This window comes from Marmota monax, unplaced genomic scaffold (genome assembly GCF_021218885.2).
Source record: "Marmota monax isolate L192 unplaced genomic scaffold, Marmota_monax_Labrador192_F-V1.1 WCK01_AAM20220418_F8-fsc00030, whole genome shotgun sequence".
Lineage (NCBI taxonomy): Eukaryota > Metazoa > Chordata > Mammalia > Rodentia > Sciuridae > Marmota > Marmota monax.
Window position 1 is genome coordinate 140,528 of NW_026691988.1, and position 16,872 is coordinate 157,399.

At 36.5% G+C, this 16,872-nt stretch overlaps 1 protein-coding gene across 2 annotated transcripts in view; it reads right to left on the reverse strand.

Annotated features, from left to right (window-relative positions):
• Nucleotides 1–16,872, reverse strand: part of Themis (thymocyte selection associated) — a 218,005-nt gene that overhangs the window by 8,928 nt on the left and 192,205 nt on the right. For both annotated transcript variants that reach the window (XM_058581016.1, XM_046449101.2), the window contains exon 5: nucleotides 4,734–4,886. In XM_058581016.1, coding sequence (XP_058436999.1) covers nucleotides 4,755–4,886 — 132 coding nt within the window. In that variant the 3' untranslated portion in view covers nucleotides 4,734–4,754. The remainder of the gene's footprint in view (nucleotides 1–4,733; nucleotides 4,887–16,872) is intronic.

Below are 16,872 nucleotides of genomic sequence, written 5' to 3' on the forward strand. Positions count from 1 at the left end.
TCATGAAGGCTTCGATAAAGATTTCAAAGGAAGGCCTTGGAGACCAGGCAAAGTTTCGCATGGTTGGAGTCCTCATCGGCTGCCACTGAGAGGTCAATGTATGAGTTGAGGAGGTGAAGCCAAAGCTGGAATGGATACCCCAGGAATGAAAAGATACCAGTAATGTGAACTTCTCAGAGAATCTGCTGGCTGTGGAGACAGACAGGCTAAAAGAGAGTCCATGTGCCTACAACCAGCAAGACCAAAGAGGCAGGGCTGCCCAAGTGATTTTGAAAGTACTTCATGTAGCCATGTGTCCTAGAGGATGAACACAGAGTTAGAGGCAGAGTTCTAGGACCTGTTTGCTTAGCTAAGTTTTGGTCTTGCTTTGACCACAACTGATTTCTGTTTTAGTCAGCCTGTGTCACCATGTCTAAAATATTATATAAGTATTATATAAATTAAAAAAAGTTTATATTAGATATTTAGATTAAACTAAATCTCAGTAAAAAAACTTCTTTACATTCTTATAGATCTATTATCTATTCTCTACCCTCCCCTCTTGGCCTCAGCAGAGTACTTTCCTATGGAGCTTGTTTCCTCTCACCTGTTTAGTTTCCCAAAATAAGGAGGATCCTAGATGTGGAGTATCACATATATGTGAGTTTTACCCAGATATGAGACAGTTTGAGCTCAATAATCTCAGCCTGTTTTGATATCAGAATAGGTTATTGAATCAAAAGCTTTCAGAATTAACAGGGCATGAAGATTACCTTGTGTGCCTCCTGGTTTGATGAGGAAAGTAAAGCTCAGAGAAAGCAAATGACTTATGAAAAGCTACATATTCAGGTTTTGGCAGAGCTGATACTAGAACTTAGGGTACTGTTTTTTGGTTTTGGGCTCAAGGTTCTACGCACTGGTTGACTTGTCTAATTTATGGAAGATTTCATCTACAAATTTGGGATAATTCAAAGAACACAGTAGAAACTCCAAAAGGAAGGGAATTGCAAAAGAGAAAATGAACCAGGAGAGTACAAAATTTGCTTGATAGAAAGATTTTATTCAGGGGGAAAAAAAAGCACATTTAAAAAATCATACTTTCTGGCAAAGATTTCGGTTTCTAGAGGGACCCACAAGGAGGAAAATGAGAATGGCTCCTATTTGGCCAGAAAAATCACCAGAAGCAATTGTAGTAATTACTGAGTGACCCACATAATAACCAGCTCCTCCTCATAACTAAGCAATAATCCTCTTTTACCAAATGACTTTGCCCTTGGCTTAAGAAAGCCACCTTATGCACGGTCAAGCCCTGTCTCAGGGACAGCTGTACCTTATTATTGACTGGTGCAGGGGGTATAGAGGCCTACCCTAATTTTGGACAACTCTCAAGACCCCCACTCCACAACTGCCTTGGGGACTTTCTGAGGTCTTTGTTGTGACTATATCATGATTCACCTTCTCCCTCTGCCCATACATACTTCTCTTATTCTGCCTTTTTTGTTGTTGTTGTTGTTGTTGAGAACATTTCCCAATAGATTTTCCATTTGCAAATCAACGCAGGGAACCGGATATGCACCAAACAGCTTAATGCAAACATTTCTACTTAACACGTGTTATCTACTAAAAATAGTTGTTTAGCTGATTAACCAAAGAAACCTTGTGCTTTCCTGAGATATTGCTTCTGAGGCAAGAAGGATAAATAGTCCATTAGAGAGAATCAGATCATCCATGTGTCTCCAATGTTTCTTAGACTCAGAAATTAGAGATGTTGCCAAAGAGGGCTTTTCATTCCTTCCCATGTCAATAGCATTAACAAAGGCCATACAGTTTCCATGAGGATATAGTTCTCAAAAGAGAAAAAAAAACAAAACCCTGTATACCGAAACTCATGGACTGAGAGCTACAATATCAGATGACTATAGCCAGCACTTTGTAGAGATGTTACAGGGAAGCAAAGTTGTCTTGAGCAACCAACTCACAAAGAGTCAGTGGTTAACTACTATAGCAATGACTATTTTGGAGTTTATCAGATGACTATACTAACTTTCATTTATTTGAACCAAAATAATCTTGAAATTAGCCTGTGGTGTATATTAACCGAATTTGACAAATAAGGACATAGAAAGTATAGTAAATTGCTCTTGGTACACAGCAAGTTGGGGAGAGAAAATTTAGACCTAGGATTCTCAGTTTAGACTTCAAAGGTCTGAACTTTACCCTCATGCCACTTAGTCATGCTATATAAGAAAAGTATACTATTATTCATGGGCAAAACAACATGTAAAGTTAGTGATAATGTTCTTAAAATAAGATGTGAGCATCACTGAGCCATCAGAATGAATTAAGATCCACAGAAGAAGGTCATCTGAGATCTGGTGAAACATTTTCATCAGTTTCTTAGTGAAAGGAGCTCAGCTGACAGCAATGGTCTAGAGTTATAGTTTATTATACTTCTGGCTGTGTGGAGTCAATTGTTATTATATAATTCATGTTCAGCTGTTCACAGCAAGACCTCCAAGTTGTTTACACTGAATATCTTGATTAAAAAATTCCCTCTAGTAATTATTGATGCATATTTGGAAAGGTTCTAACTCATCTAATTGAAAGAACGGATCTGAGGGAGCACGATCAGAAAAACAGTACCCCACCTTAATTAAGCTTTTAAAATTTTTGTTTTTTCAGTATTTGATATGCTATAAAGATTCTGCAACCCACGATTCTCACCAAAAGAGAAACTTAGAAAATGAACAACTCTTGTCTGCAAGGAAGCTGGGAGTGGAGGCACATATGTAATCCCAGCTGCTTAGGAGGTTGAGGTAGGAGAATCGTGTGTTCAAAGCCAGCCTCAGCAATTTAGGGAGGTCCTAAGCAATTTAATGAGACACTGTCTCAAAATAAATCGATAAAAAGTGTTGGGGATGTGGCTCAGTGGTTAAGTGTGCCTGAGTTTAATTCCTGACACACCACACACACACACGGAAAAAAAAAAAAAAAAAAACAGGAAAAGCTGAGAGAGCCTCTTATTTTTCCACTCTGAACACAAAGGAGGCTACTGCATATTCAGAGATGAACTATCCACACCAAGTAAGGTAATGTTAAATATGAATTTAATTAGTTATTTTGTACATGAAGTCACATATACTATATTATATGAGGTACAAAATAAAGCTTGAACATTTTTGTTTTGGTTTTATTTTACTTTTATATTTTTATGTATGGAGTTGTCACATAAATATAATTCATAATGAAGAAAGATTCTATAATTTATTGCATTTAAAAATGGGAAAAGAAGTAAATATATTGCCCAGATGTGCATATAGGGTAATTTCTAAGTAAATCCATATTGGAATAATCTTAAGAATGGACATTTTGTTTTACTCTCTTGAATGAAGTTAGGAAATTTCACTTGCTTAGAACCATTACTTTAATTCCAGTTTCTTTTTGTCTTTAAAAACATCACTTGCAGGCGTATGTTGAAAGCAGGTGCTTCCCTGGTTTATGACATACTCTGCATTATTCACTGAGTACAGAGAACCATGGCCTTGGCTGTAGTCTCCCAGAGATGCACACGCAAGGAAAGATGAGATACCGAGTTTCTCTATGATTGAAACAGAAACTTTGATCTCAGGAATTGTGTTATCTGGTATTTTTTAGGATCCATAATCTTAAAGGAAAAAAAAATAGTTTCCAATGAATTAATAATGGCTTGAGACTCAACACACGGCAGCAATTTTCACCACTGAGGTTGTTTCTTTTATAGTCACACTTGATTAGTATTTGAAATGTGGAGGAATTGCAATATGCATGGTTTTCAAAGTCCTTTACAGAATTTCATTTTTATCACTCAGAGAGAGTCAATGAAAAGGTAATAAGAACAGCTCTATGGGATATTTTTATAGGAGTGTCAGAAGCCAGTAAGCTAACTACATGAAAGAGCTCAGATTGTACAGACAGGGTTTGGAGCAGAAACACTTCAGAGACTTTATATCTAGTGTTTTGACTTTTACATGTCCTTGGAGAAAAAAGTGTGCTAGCTACAAAACCAAATAAGGAGGGAAAAGGAACAAACTGTATGCTTAAGAATAATTACAGTTTCAATTTTCCTTCAAACTAAATGTGAAGTTTCAATATAAAGTGTAATAGATACTGGGCTGGTTTGTGTATCTAAAATATTGCCAGAAATGAAAATTCTTATTTCCTTGCTAAGTCATCTCAAATTTCCACCATATGGAAGTGAGTCTGGGTAGCTTAATTGAATGCTATCAACTTCACAAGTCCATTTGTTTTTGTTTTGCCCTCAGTACACAGCAAGAATATCAGATCATCATCACTATAAACTAAACCTTTGTAATTCAAGTCTGCATTAGATTTCTTATCTGACGCTTTTTAAGATTTAAAAAAATCTCAATTATTTTAACCTCTTTTCAAGGCATGAATTTTTCTTTTTCATTCTTCTGGAAAAGATGTCAAGATATTATTTTCATGACAACACAAGCAATCTTAAAAGAAAATACTTCCTTACTAACAAAAAACATAAATGAGCGGGAAAAAAATTGGTAGTGGAAAACAATAAAGAGTCCCATCATTATTGTAAGTGTGTAGTGTCATGCTGCACTTAAAACTTCAGTGAGAATTTCAGGGCAAGGAAGTCACTTTGGCTAAGCCATATATTCCAAACAAAATGGTAGGAAGAAATTGTATATGGTGTGTCTTTTGTAGACAATTGAAACCACTATCTTGTAAGCTTAACTGACCTGTAGTAACATTGGCGCTGACTACTGCCGTGATCCCTGCTTGCTCTTCTCTCTCTCCACATTGGCCAAATCATTCGGGCAACCAACTGGTACTCTTGAATCCAGGCCAGCTTGATTTGAGTGAAGTTTCTTGGACACGCCTACATGGTGACTCTGAAATGACACAGGCCAGCATGATTGATTTTACAAGTAAATTATCAGTCCAAAATAAATGTTTCCCAGAGATATGACAAGGATAAACACTTATCATATGGCAAGTCATTTCTGTATGTCTTAAAGAGAACAGTCTATATGTCAAAGTAAGTTATAAATTATAAGTTCCTCAATATATTTTGATAATTTAAGTGTAGAATTTTTAAGGCCATCTAAGTGGCTAGAAGAAGTTGTTTGGCACACACAAAAAAATCATTTTCAAAGACTTTTTTGTATGTGTTACTTTTTTCCTTATGAAGGCTTAGAAAATATTTTTAATTTAGAGCATTTTAACTGGTTTTATTTTTATAGTTAAATAATACAGACCTTGTTATATGTTACATATTGTTTAACGAAGAGTGGGTATCATTTCTGTATTATCTGTACTCTTTACATAAACTATAACATCTATTTGAAATTTACATATATTTTTATCAGCATCTTGAAAAGCTGAGAAACTCTTCTAGTCAGCTTAAGAATAGTAATTCATTGCATAAATCAATTATATTGTATAAATGAATTATTAAGGCACAATATCAATGGCCCCTATAACTCATCTCACACATAAGAGATGCCATAGTGCTTGACATTCCACTGACATATTTTATACTTTAAAAGGATCATCAGATAGGAAGACCTAAATAAGAAATACAGCTGAGGAACTTTGATTCATACCCAGATTCAGACTAGAAGAATATCAGTTTGAATGTAATTACAAAATATTTGAAGATTCATAGTCAAAATTAGCCACATCAATTTTGGCCATCTACATTAGTTTGTCTCACTAAAGGATAGAAAGAATAATGAGCAACTTTTCTCTAAAGTTCCTTCTACCGAATAGTATAGCATTAAATTAATTAAAGATTGATTGTATAAAATCAAAGGCTTTTAAAGCTTGGAAAGGGCAAATAAGGAAATTAGAGTTCAGTGTGATTAAATAATTCACCCGTATTAGCAAAATGAATAGTGTCAAGCCTCAGGGATTTGTGCTTTTTTGTCATCCTACGATTGATCTGCTGAGCTTTTCCCTGCAGGGGACTGGTTGCACTGATGGGCCCAATTCTCCACTATCTGTATCCATGTCCTTTACATGAAATTTTGCAGAGCCATTTAAATCTGGGTTTTATCTTGTCCATTGGCTTCTTCTGGACCAACAGCATATTTACTGAAATGGAGGCTTAAGAGACGCTTGCACAATTTGTTTTGCTCATGCTTATACTTCCACTAGGCCATGAGAACGTGACCTGTGTAGATCAGCCTGCTGGAGGCTGAGCGTGAGATGGAGCGGGGTTAGGTTATCAGTTGCCTAACATGAGGCAACTGGCAGCCAGAGGAGCCTAGACATTTTGAAACTAGACATTTTGAATCAGGATAGAGTCCTATTACCCTGGTGTTGAAGACTGAACACCCAGGAAATGCCAAGGCAAGAGCAAAAAGGTTAATTTAAAGAATAGAAGAGAGAGCGAGAGCCAGAGTGAGAGCAACCTCTGGAGAGGTGGGAGTGCAGAGCTGGTGCCTGAGAGAGTAGGGTGTCTTGTCCAGATTTCAGGTTTCCCTTCTTCTAATGCCCCCTCCTCCCATTCCACCTTCTTGGTGACCAGAAGGGCAGGAAAAAAGCCAATCAGGGGATAGTTCTCCCTATTTTCCATATCTGCCCAAAATGGCAGAAAAGGAGCCACCCAAAGGGTATTCATTAACAACTGCTTGCTGGGAGGAACAATTCCCTAGTGACCTTGGTAAAAGGTGAGGAGAAGGGAGAGAAGTGTTCTGGAGGTATTAACATTCCATATCCTTTTTTAAAAAAAGTTATTCATTTATTTACTCATTCATTCATTCATTCATTCATTCATTCTAATTAGGTATATATGACAGCAGAATGCATTTTGAATGAATACTGTATGTAACTGCACCAGCTCCCATCTTCCCTGGCCTGACCAGATCACCTATCTACACTGACTACCTGTCCTTTGTTCTTACTTCAATTTGAGCAAAACCTGTCCAGTTCACCTGAAACCAGCTCAGTTTGGCTAAACCTGGCTAAAACACAATCTCATGAACTAAGTGTATTTTGAGCTTGTATGTCATTAAGTCTTTTTGGTGGCCATCCAGGATTGTGTGATAGTAGATAATTGGTGCATTCAACAACCAATTATCTATATTTTCTCAGACACTGGGTGTGATATGAGAACGCAAATATAAAAGTGACCTAGTTTCAGACTCTAATTTGTTCAAACAAAATTTCTTAAATTGTTTAAGCAGAGAATTAAAATAAGAGTATGGTAAATCATTTGTACATAATTCTCAAATTCTTTTTCTAATGATAATGTGTCCTAGTGATATTACCGGGACAAATCAGAAGATCAGAGTTTGAACGTTGATATTAACTAGAATTAAATCACCACACTTGTTTACATTTGACTTATCCACAGCCAATGAAAAAAATCTATCAGCCAGTATGACTTTTAAAATATATTGTCAGGCACACATTATCACACAAATTTTGAAGAAAAATGGATTCAACCAACATTTAAGTATCCTCCTGATTTTGAATTAGATATCTTTGGAAAATGTATTAGTTTCAAGTTATTAGGTATTAAATCATAGTTTCTTAGTATTGAGAAATGAACTGAAGAAGGAATGTACTTAATGACTTTGCATGTCAAATTCAAGTAATAACATTACAACATTGAGGGGAAATCTAACAGTTCATGTAAATTATGCATCTTACATTCCATAAAGCAATGAAGAAATACTGAATTCTAAAAAGTTCTTAAACCCTTTGTCATGAAAGCCCAATGAGAGAAAATAAGCACTTGGTCGGAATGGGGTCAGTTATTATTACAAAGGTCCTGTGCTTCATGGTACAAACCTCTGGCAGATTGGACATTTTAAAAAGATATTAATATTTCAGACATTAAGAACTCCTCTTTGCTGGAAGCAGTCCCCACACTGGAGTCTCTGCTCATCAAGCCCTGTCAGATTACCCAGCCATTTCTTTGCTTTATGTATTATATCTAGGCTCCTGTGACCTAAAGGGAGGTAGCTTTCTCTCAAGCTAGTAACCCTTTCCAATTTTTCATCTTGTTTACCTCCTCAGCCTCTCCTTCCACTTCCCTGCATCTCTGCATCATACTGAAACATGTATTTTCTGTTACAGTAAAATTCTCTCAATGCTCCATTCTTCATTGCTCTGTGCCTTTCATTAACTCCCAACTCTCTCCCTTCTCTCACCTCTTTCCTAGTGCTCAAATTCTTCCACTGTACCTTTAGAACTTTGTCCCATGGTTTTCAACCTTCACTGACTATTCCACTTTCAGAACATCGTTTCTAACTAATTGGCTAAATCCCTATTCTCCATTGAAGACATCACTTGTCTTGCAAGTGAGGATGACTACTTTATTCTTTTACATCCTGGTTATCCTCAGGTTCATGCTCTCCTCTTCCTGAGTGCTAGCCATTGCATCCTTACCTCCTTGCTGAATTGATATTCCCATAATGTTAGTCAGTAACGAAATACCTGAGAAAAATCAGGTATAAAGAGAAAAATGGTTTTGAGATCACAGATTTGGAGGTTTCTGTCTGTGATCAAGTGGTCCTGTTGTTTTTTGGGCCTGTGGTTCAGAAGCACATCATGGCAGGAGAACATGGAGGAGGAAGCCTATTAACCTTATGGTCCAGACACAAAATAGAGAAAAAGAGACTGGCATCCTGCAATCCTCTTTGAGGGCATGTCTTCAATGATCTAAAACCTCCCACTAGGTGTCACTTCTTAAATGTTACCACCACTTTCCAATGGCACCAAACTGAGAACCAACTCTTTAACCCATGAGCTTTTGTGGAAACATTCATTACTCAAATTATACCACCCACCATCTAGCTGTGTACCATCTCTCTTCTTGTTGGTATCATCTGTCTACTAATCTCTACTCATCATGCATCCTTCATAAAAACACTTTGGCAACCGCATTATTGCTGTCCCTTTTAGCTTCAGTGTAGCCATAATTCTAGATGACATCCACATATATATAAGTATCTTTTTCAATACTCCAATTGGATTTCTTTATTGCAAATGAACTTTTAATTTCTTTACCTCAGACTTCCACTACCAAAGTCACACGTAAAATTTTTCATCACCTTAAATGTTTCAAACCCCCAAATTACTAAGTGGCCATCTCCTATTCTCACTTATTTTCTCAACTCCAGACAAATATCCTATCTCTAAGACAGCTTTGTCCATGACTTCATTGAGACCTAAGATCCACCAATCCCCCTACATTCTCCATATGCATTGGGCTTTTGCTCTTTTTTCCCCCCTTTCTTCTCTATCCAGCATCCATTCCAGTTCAAAAACTTCAATTTGGCTTATAACCTGCCAGAATTTATCTTGTTCTGCCCAATAGCATCTGACATGTCTAGTTACTCCCTCTCCTGGATCTCTGATGTTCTTCTTCCTATCACTTGAAGTACTCATTCTGATTTGCTGGACCAATCTCTTTTATCTAAATATTGAGTGTTAGGCATTCTCGAGGTATTGTTATTTACATAGTTTTCTCTTTATCATCCCTAGAGAAATTTAACAATGCCATAGTTTAATTAATCATCTACATGTTTATGACTCTAGAGGGGCAATCTGCCTTATTATGAAATAGGATGAGGGTGAAACGCCATGGTAAATATTCTGAACTCCAACTCTAATGTACTTTCCACTCCACAGTCCTACCTATCTCTTCCTTCCTGTCAGAAGGTTTGGGTATTCCATTATTCTGGAATGCTGGGAGCCATTAGCCAAGTAGGTATGACAATTTCCTTGCCAGCGTACCCCATGTTGCTGACATGTTGCAGTGACATTGAATGTAGGTGACCTTGCTCAAGGACCAAGGCAGATTAGGGTGTTCCCGGTTTTAAGATAATCGTGTTTAGGGCGTTCCCAGTTTAGGTTCCAGGTTTAAGGTTTAAGATTATTCCTGCTGGGAATAGGGCGTATCCTGCTGCCTGAGTTCCCCTTGAGTTCTCACGGGGATTTAGACAGTATATTTTGGAGATAGAAGCCCAGTGGAGGTGGATTTGGGCAGAGAACATGGATTTCCCCAGAACGTGATTGTAGACGGCTGGTGTGAGTTCGGGAATAAAGAGTTGCTGTTTGAATCTACAAGCTGTGTGGTGGCTCGTGATTGTGTGCCCAGCCAGACTGCGGCATTTGGTGGCCCGTACGGGGAACTTCTGAAGCTTAGATGTAAGTGAAATTTCTCACCCTTGAGGAAGAGCGAAAGAATGGGTGACCAATTCAAAAAACAATATGCTCCTGTTTTGATTTATTTTGTTTTTATTTCAAGTTGCCTGTTCTTAGAACTTTCTCAGGCAAACTGGGGAAAATGGTTGACTCAAGGTTTGAAGTTGTTAGCCTCCGAGCAAGAGAAATTGTTAGAGGAAGGAGGCACCCCAGTGAGACCAAGAACAATTAGGGCATATGTTGATACAATACAAAAATGTAGCCCATGGCTTTTTAAAGACGAGTTATTAAGTATACCAATGGGACCATCATGGTATCCTGTAGAAGGATTTTTCTTCAACAAGAAAGAGATGGCTAATTCTGTTTACTACATTTGTCTAAGATCTTGGTTTTTACAGACATCTGATTAATTTACAAAGCTAAAGTGTTAAAATATCAACCACTAAATATGAAATCAAGTACTCTTTACTTATTAAGTTCCATAAGGTAATATATTTAAACATTATGTGTGTTTTCATAAATTGGTAAATGGAAAAATGTTTAATATTGCTTTGTGTCTGTGTCTTTGCTAAAACAAGGTTACTAAGTGTTAAGATTCTATCATGTGTAATTTATATACAAAGAGTAGAAAAATTTTCAGTTGGGTTTCAATTATAGTATTATAGTATCATAAAAAACATGAAAGTCTTTCATCTTATTAAAGTGGAGTAATTTGTCTAAATCAGAAATTTTATAAGAGTTGTTTCAAAATGTGAATTTATAAAAAGGGTTAACAGTTAAAAAAGAGAGAAAAAGATTCAAGATGTGGAAATATATTAATATAAAAGGTTAAAGGAAAAAGAAATGTTTCTAGATGAGATAATCTCTGTGTGGTAAAGTAAAAAGTTGTAAAATGCCATTTAAAAAGATTTTGAGGAAACTAGACTTACTTTAAAAGCTTGAGAAAGGAAGAAAGAAGAAAAAGGTATTTGTACATGGCAGATTGAGACAAAGCTTCTCAATGGAGTTTAAAAAAAAAAAAGCCTTTGGTTGAAGGGCAGCCATGTAAACTAACATTGAAGCGATTTAAACAAAATCTAAGCCTCGTTTAAAAGAGTGAAGTTGTAGGTGGTGAAAAAGTACATTTAAAAGTACAGTATAGATGATAATTGGAAGGCTTTAAAAGGTTAAATTGAAGGTGGTTAAAATGCCTTCATGATGGAGGAAAGAAGCTTAATCTTAAAGGCATTACTTTAAAAAAAAATGGGAAGATAATAGGATAAAAGATATTTAGATAAAGAAGATTAAAAATTTAAAGTGAAAAACTTTAAAGACAGAAGTATAGAAAGTTAAAAAGAAAAAAGATAAAGAAGATGTAGAAAGATTAAAAAAATGTAGGAAGACAAGAATTTTAAACCCACAAAATAGGAAAAAAAAAAACTAGGAGGAAAATAAGCAACTAAGGGTAAAAATACAAACCTTAGGAAAAAAAACTAGAAGATAGAAATAAGATAGAAAATGGTTGAAAATGTCAAGTAAGGTATTACACAGATAGAAAATGCAAAAAGCTAAGACAACTATTAGATACAGACATATACTTATTAAAGCAAAAAGAGGGAATTGGAAGGGGGTATATATCCCCCAAAGATAAACTTAAAATAACGCTTTTTACTCTCAACTTTTTAAATTTGGATTCATCAGGACTTAGTGCTGCGGAAAGGCATATGTATCCAAAAAATGTACATAAGCCTAAAGTACTTTGGAAAGATATTCTAACAGGACAATGGAAAGGTCCTGACCCAGTGATTGTCTGGAGTTGGGGGTCTGTTTGTGTTTTTCCACAGGGAGAACAGCAGCCCATTTGGATTCCAGAGAGATTAACTAAAACAGTTTCTACAGATCGAAAAGAAGATGATTTGACTCAAATCCATAACAGCTGATATCCAGAACTCCAGCTTGGCCATTCTTACATCTGCGACAGTGATTAACCAGGATGCTTTTTTCAATAGCTATTTTATTATTGCATTTTTCCACATCATAAGGTTCTATTTTTATTTTTTGAGCTCATACAAACCTAGGTTAATGTTTTTCTGATCAGTTTTATTTTTTGACTGTGGAGTTTTTAAACATTGCAATGGAGATTTCACCTAGGTAAAGCTACAAGGCCTTTACTATTTTCTTATGTGTTGTACGTTTGTGTACACTCTTGTGTTTTGTGTTGTATGTCTGTATGTGCGTATGTCCATATTTCTTATATGAGGAGCGCTCATGAAAAAATGGATCCGAATTATTATTATTTTTTTTATTCACGTGATTTAAATGGTTTAATTTAAATTATGTAAACAGCTGTTAAGGATTGTTTTTAAAGGTGGTTAACAGATCTGTTTGTTTACTAATTTAAATTAGGTAAAAAGCTGTTAAGGATTGTTTTTAAAGTAGGTTAACAGATCTGTTTGTTTACTTTCACCTTTCCTTTTCATTATATTTAATAATTCTTTTCAGGATAATGTCTCTTTAGCATCATTGCCAGAATTCCTATCTCCATCCCAGTGCCGGTGAAGAACTCAACAAGTAATGCTCAATCAAAGAGTCAACTTACTTTGGGAGGAAACGGATTTTGGGAGGAAATGGACATATTGATAGATTCCTCTGCTTTGAACTGCTTGCAGAACTTGCCTGGACTATGTAACTATCGTTTGGTGCAGCGAATTGTGGTAATGCTGGCGTATCTTTGCTGATGGTGTCACTAGTGATGCAATTTTTATTTCCTTGCCAGCGCACCCCATGTTAATTGTGGTAGTGCTGACATATCTTTGCTGATGGTGTCACCAGTGATGCAATTTTTCCCAAGGAGCCGTCAATTGGCTTGGTGTCGTGGCATTTCTGTATCCTCCTCCCTTCTGCTAGTGATGGTCTAAAATTTGGGGGCCAATGGCTTATGCTGGACCGGTAGTCAGTGACGGGTATGATCCAATTGCAGTGGTATCAACCTAAGACAGGAGGCTGACGCCTAAAGGTCAGTTTTCCGATGACGGGTAAGAACCATATGTTGAATTGGACAACCTACCAGGCACGGTCCATAAGCCACATTAACCTCACTCCCCCACTGGCACCAAGGCCAAATTTGGGGGCCAACAGAGGTGAGGCAAAGAACCTCACCCCCCCACTGGTGCATAGACCTATCCACAAGTATGGCTGTATGCTGGACCGGTAGTCAGTGACGGGTATGATTCAATTGCAGTGGTATCAACCTAAGACAGGAGGCTGACGCCTAAAGGTCAGTTTTTCCCATGACGGGTAAGAACCATATGTTGAATTGGACAACCTACCAGGCACGGTCCTTAAGCCACATTGCTTGTTGTTTAATTAATCAGAAGGGGGGAGATGCTGGGAGCCATTAGCCAAGTAGGTATGACAATTTCCTTGCCAGCGTACCCCATGTTGCTGACATGTTGCAGTGACATTGAATGTAGGTGACCTTGCTCAAGGACCAAGGCAGATTAGGGTGTTCCCGGTTTTAAGATAATCGTGTTTAGGGCGTTCCCAGTTTAGGTTCCAGGTTTAAGGTTTAAGATTATTCCTGCTGGGAATAGGGCGTATCCTGCTGCCTGAGTTCCCCTTGAGTTCTCACGGGATTTAGACAGTATATTTTGGAGATAGAAGCCCAGTGGAGGTGGATTTGGGCAGAGAACGTGGATTTCCCCAGAACGTGATTGTAGACGGCTGGTGTGAGTTCGGGAATAAAGAGTTGCTGTTTGAATCTACAAGCTGTGTGGTGGCTCGTGATTGTGTGCCCAGCCAGACTGCGGCATTTGTGCCCAGCCAGACTGTGGCACTGGAATATTCTTCAACTCTTTTCCCTTAATTTTACTAAATCTTGAGTTTCTACAAGTTTTCTCTTACCTTATAAATTTTAGACAGAACTCTATTTTCTATTTGAGTATCTTGTACTTCTACTATGATACAATTTTCACAATTATAATCAAATAATACCTGGTTTCATGTTTAATATATCTCTCCCTAATTAAAATATAAACACCCTTTGAAAGTAAGGACTATGCTTACACTATCTACTGTCCTCATTTTTTAATTTGAGTGTCCTAACAGTTTTAGGTTTTAAATAACTACACATTAAGTAGATGGATAAATCCATGAATCACGTGTGAACTTCATTTCTATGATGCATTTTTTTAGCCACATATCAGTGATTGCTGTGTAGTCACACATTATACACAAAAACAAAGCTGTATTATATCCAAAAAGTGTTCCTAACAGTACTACTTATTGTATAAATGAAAGGCATATATGTTTGAAGATGTTTTATCTGTAAAAATACATATTTCAAATCCTGTATTTTTAAATAAACTTATTAGTGTAATCACTGCAAACATTATAATTATGTAATGCCCCATACATCTTCGATTCAAATCAGATTGACCAACTATCAATGGCAATTATAAATCACAATAATTATCATGTTAGAAAAAGTGAGAATTGAGAATTAAGAGTGTTCACACAGTAGCCCTAGACATGAGAAAGTGACCTGACAACAATTGAAGAAATAAAAGTATCAGTCACTGGTTTGATGTCAAGTCTTCAACCTGCAGGTAGGGTCCACAGGAAATTGATAAAATATGTACAAAGAATGGATGGGAACCTGGATAAATCTGAACTGGCTTTTGCAATCACTCTATAGTTGTACTTCAAAATTTAATTCTGTGTAGTTTCCATTTAAGTAATCATTAGAAATGAGTTTTTAGGGTCTTGCTAATATAAAATGGCTATTAAATTATTTTTATGTTATTATTGGTTTATAGTTTCCATGTTGTTTTAGTGTTTCCATTGAATAATAATCCAACTACAAAGTACTAAATGTATATCTCATAAACAAAGAAAGGAACAAATGAACATCACCCCCAAAATATGTTAATTCATATATCCATTAAAAAGAATCAAAGGATTTCCCCCAAATATTATACGTAAGTTAATTTTGTTGGATAAAAATCATACTTTTCCAAACATTTTTTTTTGGAGATTCCTAGTTCACAATATGATATTCTTTGTGTCTCTTCTCTCCAAAGACCAGTAGGCTTGTTTTTCCTGAGAGAGCTATGCAGGACCTGTCTTGGGCAGGGATGAAATATTGTTCATATTTAAAACAAAATAAAGTGTCCCAGATAATGTACATTCCTTTTTACTTTGTAAAAATGCAATCATCTTCTAACTGACTATAAAAAGGTACATCCTTCTTTGCTTATAGAAACAACTGTTCCATGGTCTATACTTTTTCACTTCAGAAAGTAAATTTAAGTGATAGTTCAGAAGAAATTTCAAATGACATTTGAAGACATTTTTCATTAACTTTCTGAGAACTAAATTTGATTTAAAACAAAATTAATAGCCATAATTCAGATATTATGCATTACATTAAAGTAAAGAAGGATCAAAAAGGAATCATAAGTAATATAGGCTTGTTCGGCATATTTAAAGTATCATTCCAAAAGAAAATGCACTCCTTTATATCATGTGTCTTCACTGTGTGTGTGTGTGTGTGTGTGTGTGTGTGTAGGAGGTGGTCTCTTTTTTTTGTAGTTGTGATATGGTTAAATTACCATAAATAATTTAATAATTTAGACGACCATTGAATTGTTTAAAGAAAAAAGAAAAAAACTTAGTGAGCACACACAATTATGTGTCATTTGTCTTCCACTATGTCTTATGCGTATATATGTGTGTGTTTTCTATTGTTATATGATTGAGTGACCATAAATAATTTATAAGATTAGTAAGTGATTTATAAAAACACAAGAAATTTCTCATTGTGCATTATAAATATCCAATTTAATGGAGGCCGATTTTTTTTTTCAGTTAAGTATTTAAACAAGCAAGAATGTAAACTGCAAAAGTAATCTAAATCTGATGATCCACAAAGTCCTTTCTTTCAGACAGTATTCTCAGGTTTCATATAATTATCCATATATACTCTTAAACTGTCTTCTTTGCACAGAACAAATTATTCTTTACATCAATTAAAAGACAGTGCTTTGGAGCTTACTCCACCAGATTCCGAAGGCACACCGTCTCTTGACACCTCTCCTGTTTTCTGCAGCCATATGTTGTTTTTAGAAGCTTTGCTCAGGCTTGTATTTTTAGGTGTCACTTCATCAGCCCATTAGAATCATATCCACTTCTTCTCTTCTCCCCAGAGCTTTAGAATGTGGCCCTCTCCCATGAAACTGCTTGCTGGTTTCATTCACCCTTCTCAGGAAGTGTTCCTCACCCACTAACTGTGAACATCTTCAAATGGACCTTGCTGGCTGAACTTTACTCTGGTGGTGGATCAGGGACTTCACCAGAAGTACAGGCATAGACATGTGATAGGATATGAGACATCTTTGAGCCCAATTGTGGTTGCCAGATGGTATAGACTTGTCTTTCTTCTGCCTATTCCAAGTATCAGCACAAAGTCAGACATATGAAAGAGCTCGGGTTTCTATGTGCCCTGCCCTTTTCCTTGGCTCATAGAAGCCGCAGTAGTCCTATCAGAAAGAAAGATGCTTGGATAAGGGAAGCTTTGGAGCAAGGTGGTAGGTGAATAAGATCCTCTGGCATCTCTTCCCACAGACACACTAGGTCAAACATCTATTGTTATACCAAGGGCTAAGGATATCAGGTGAGAGACCACTCACTGGGCTGCTGTTAGTGTAACAAATGTATTGAAGAAGCCAGGGAACAGAG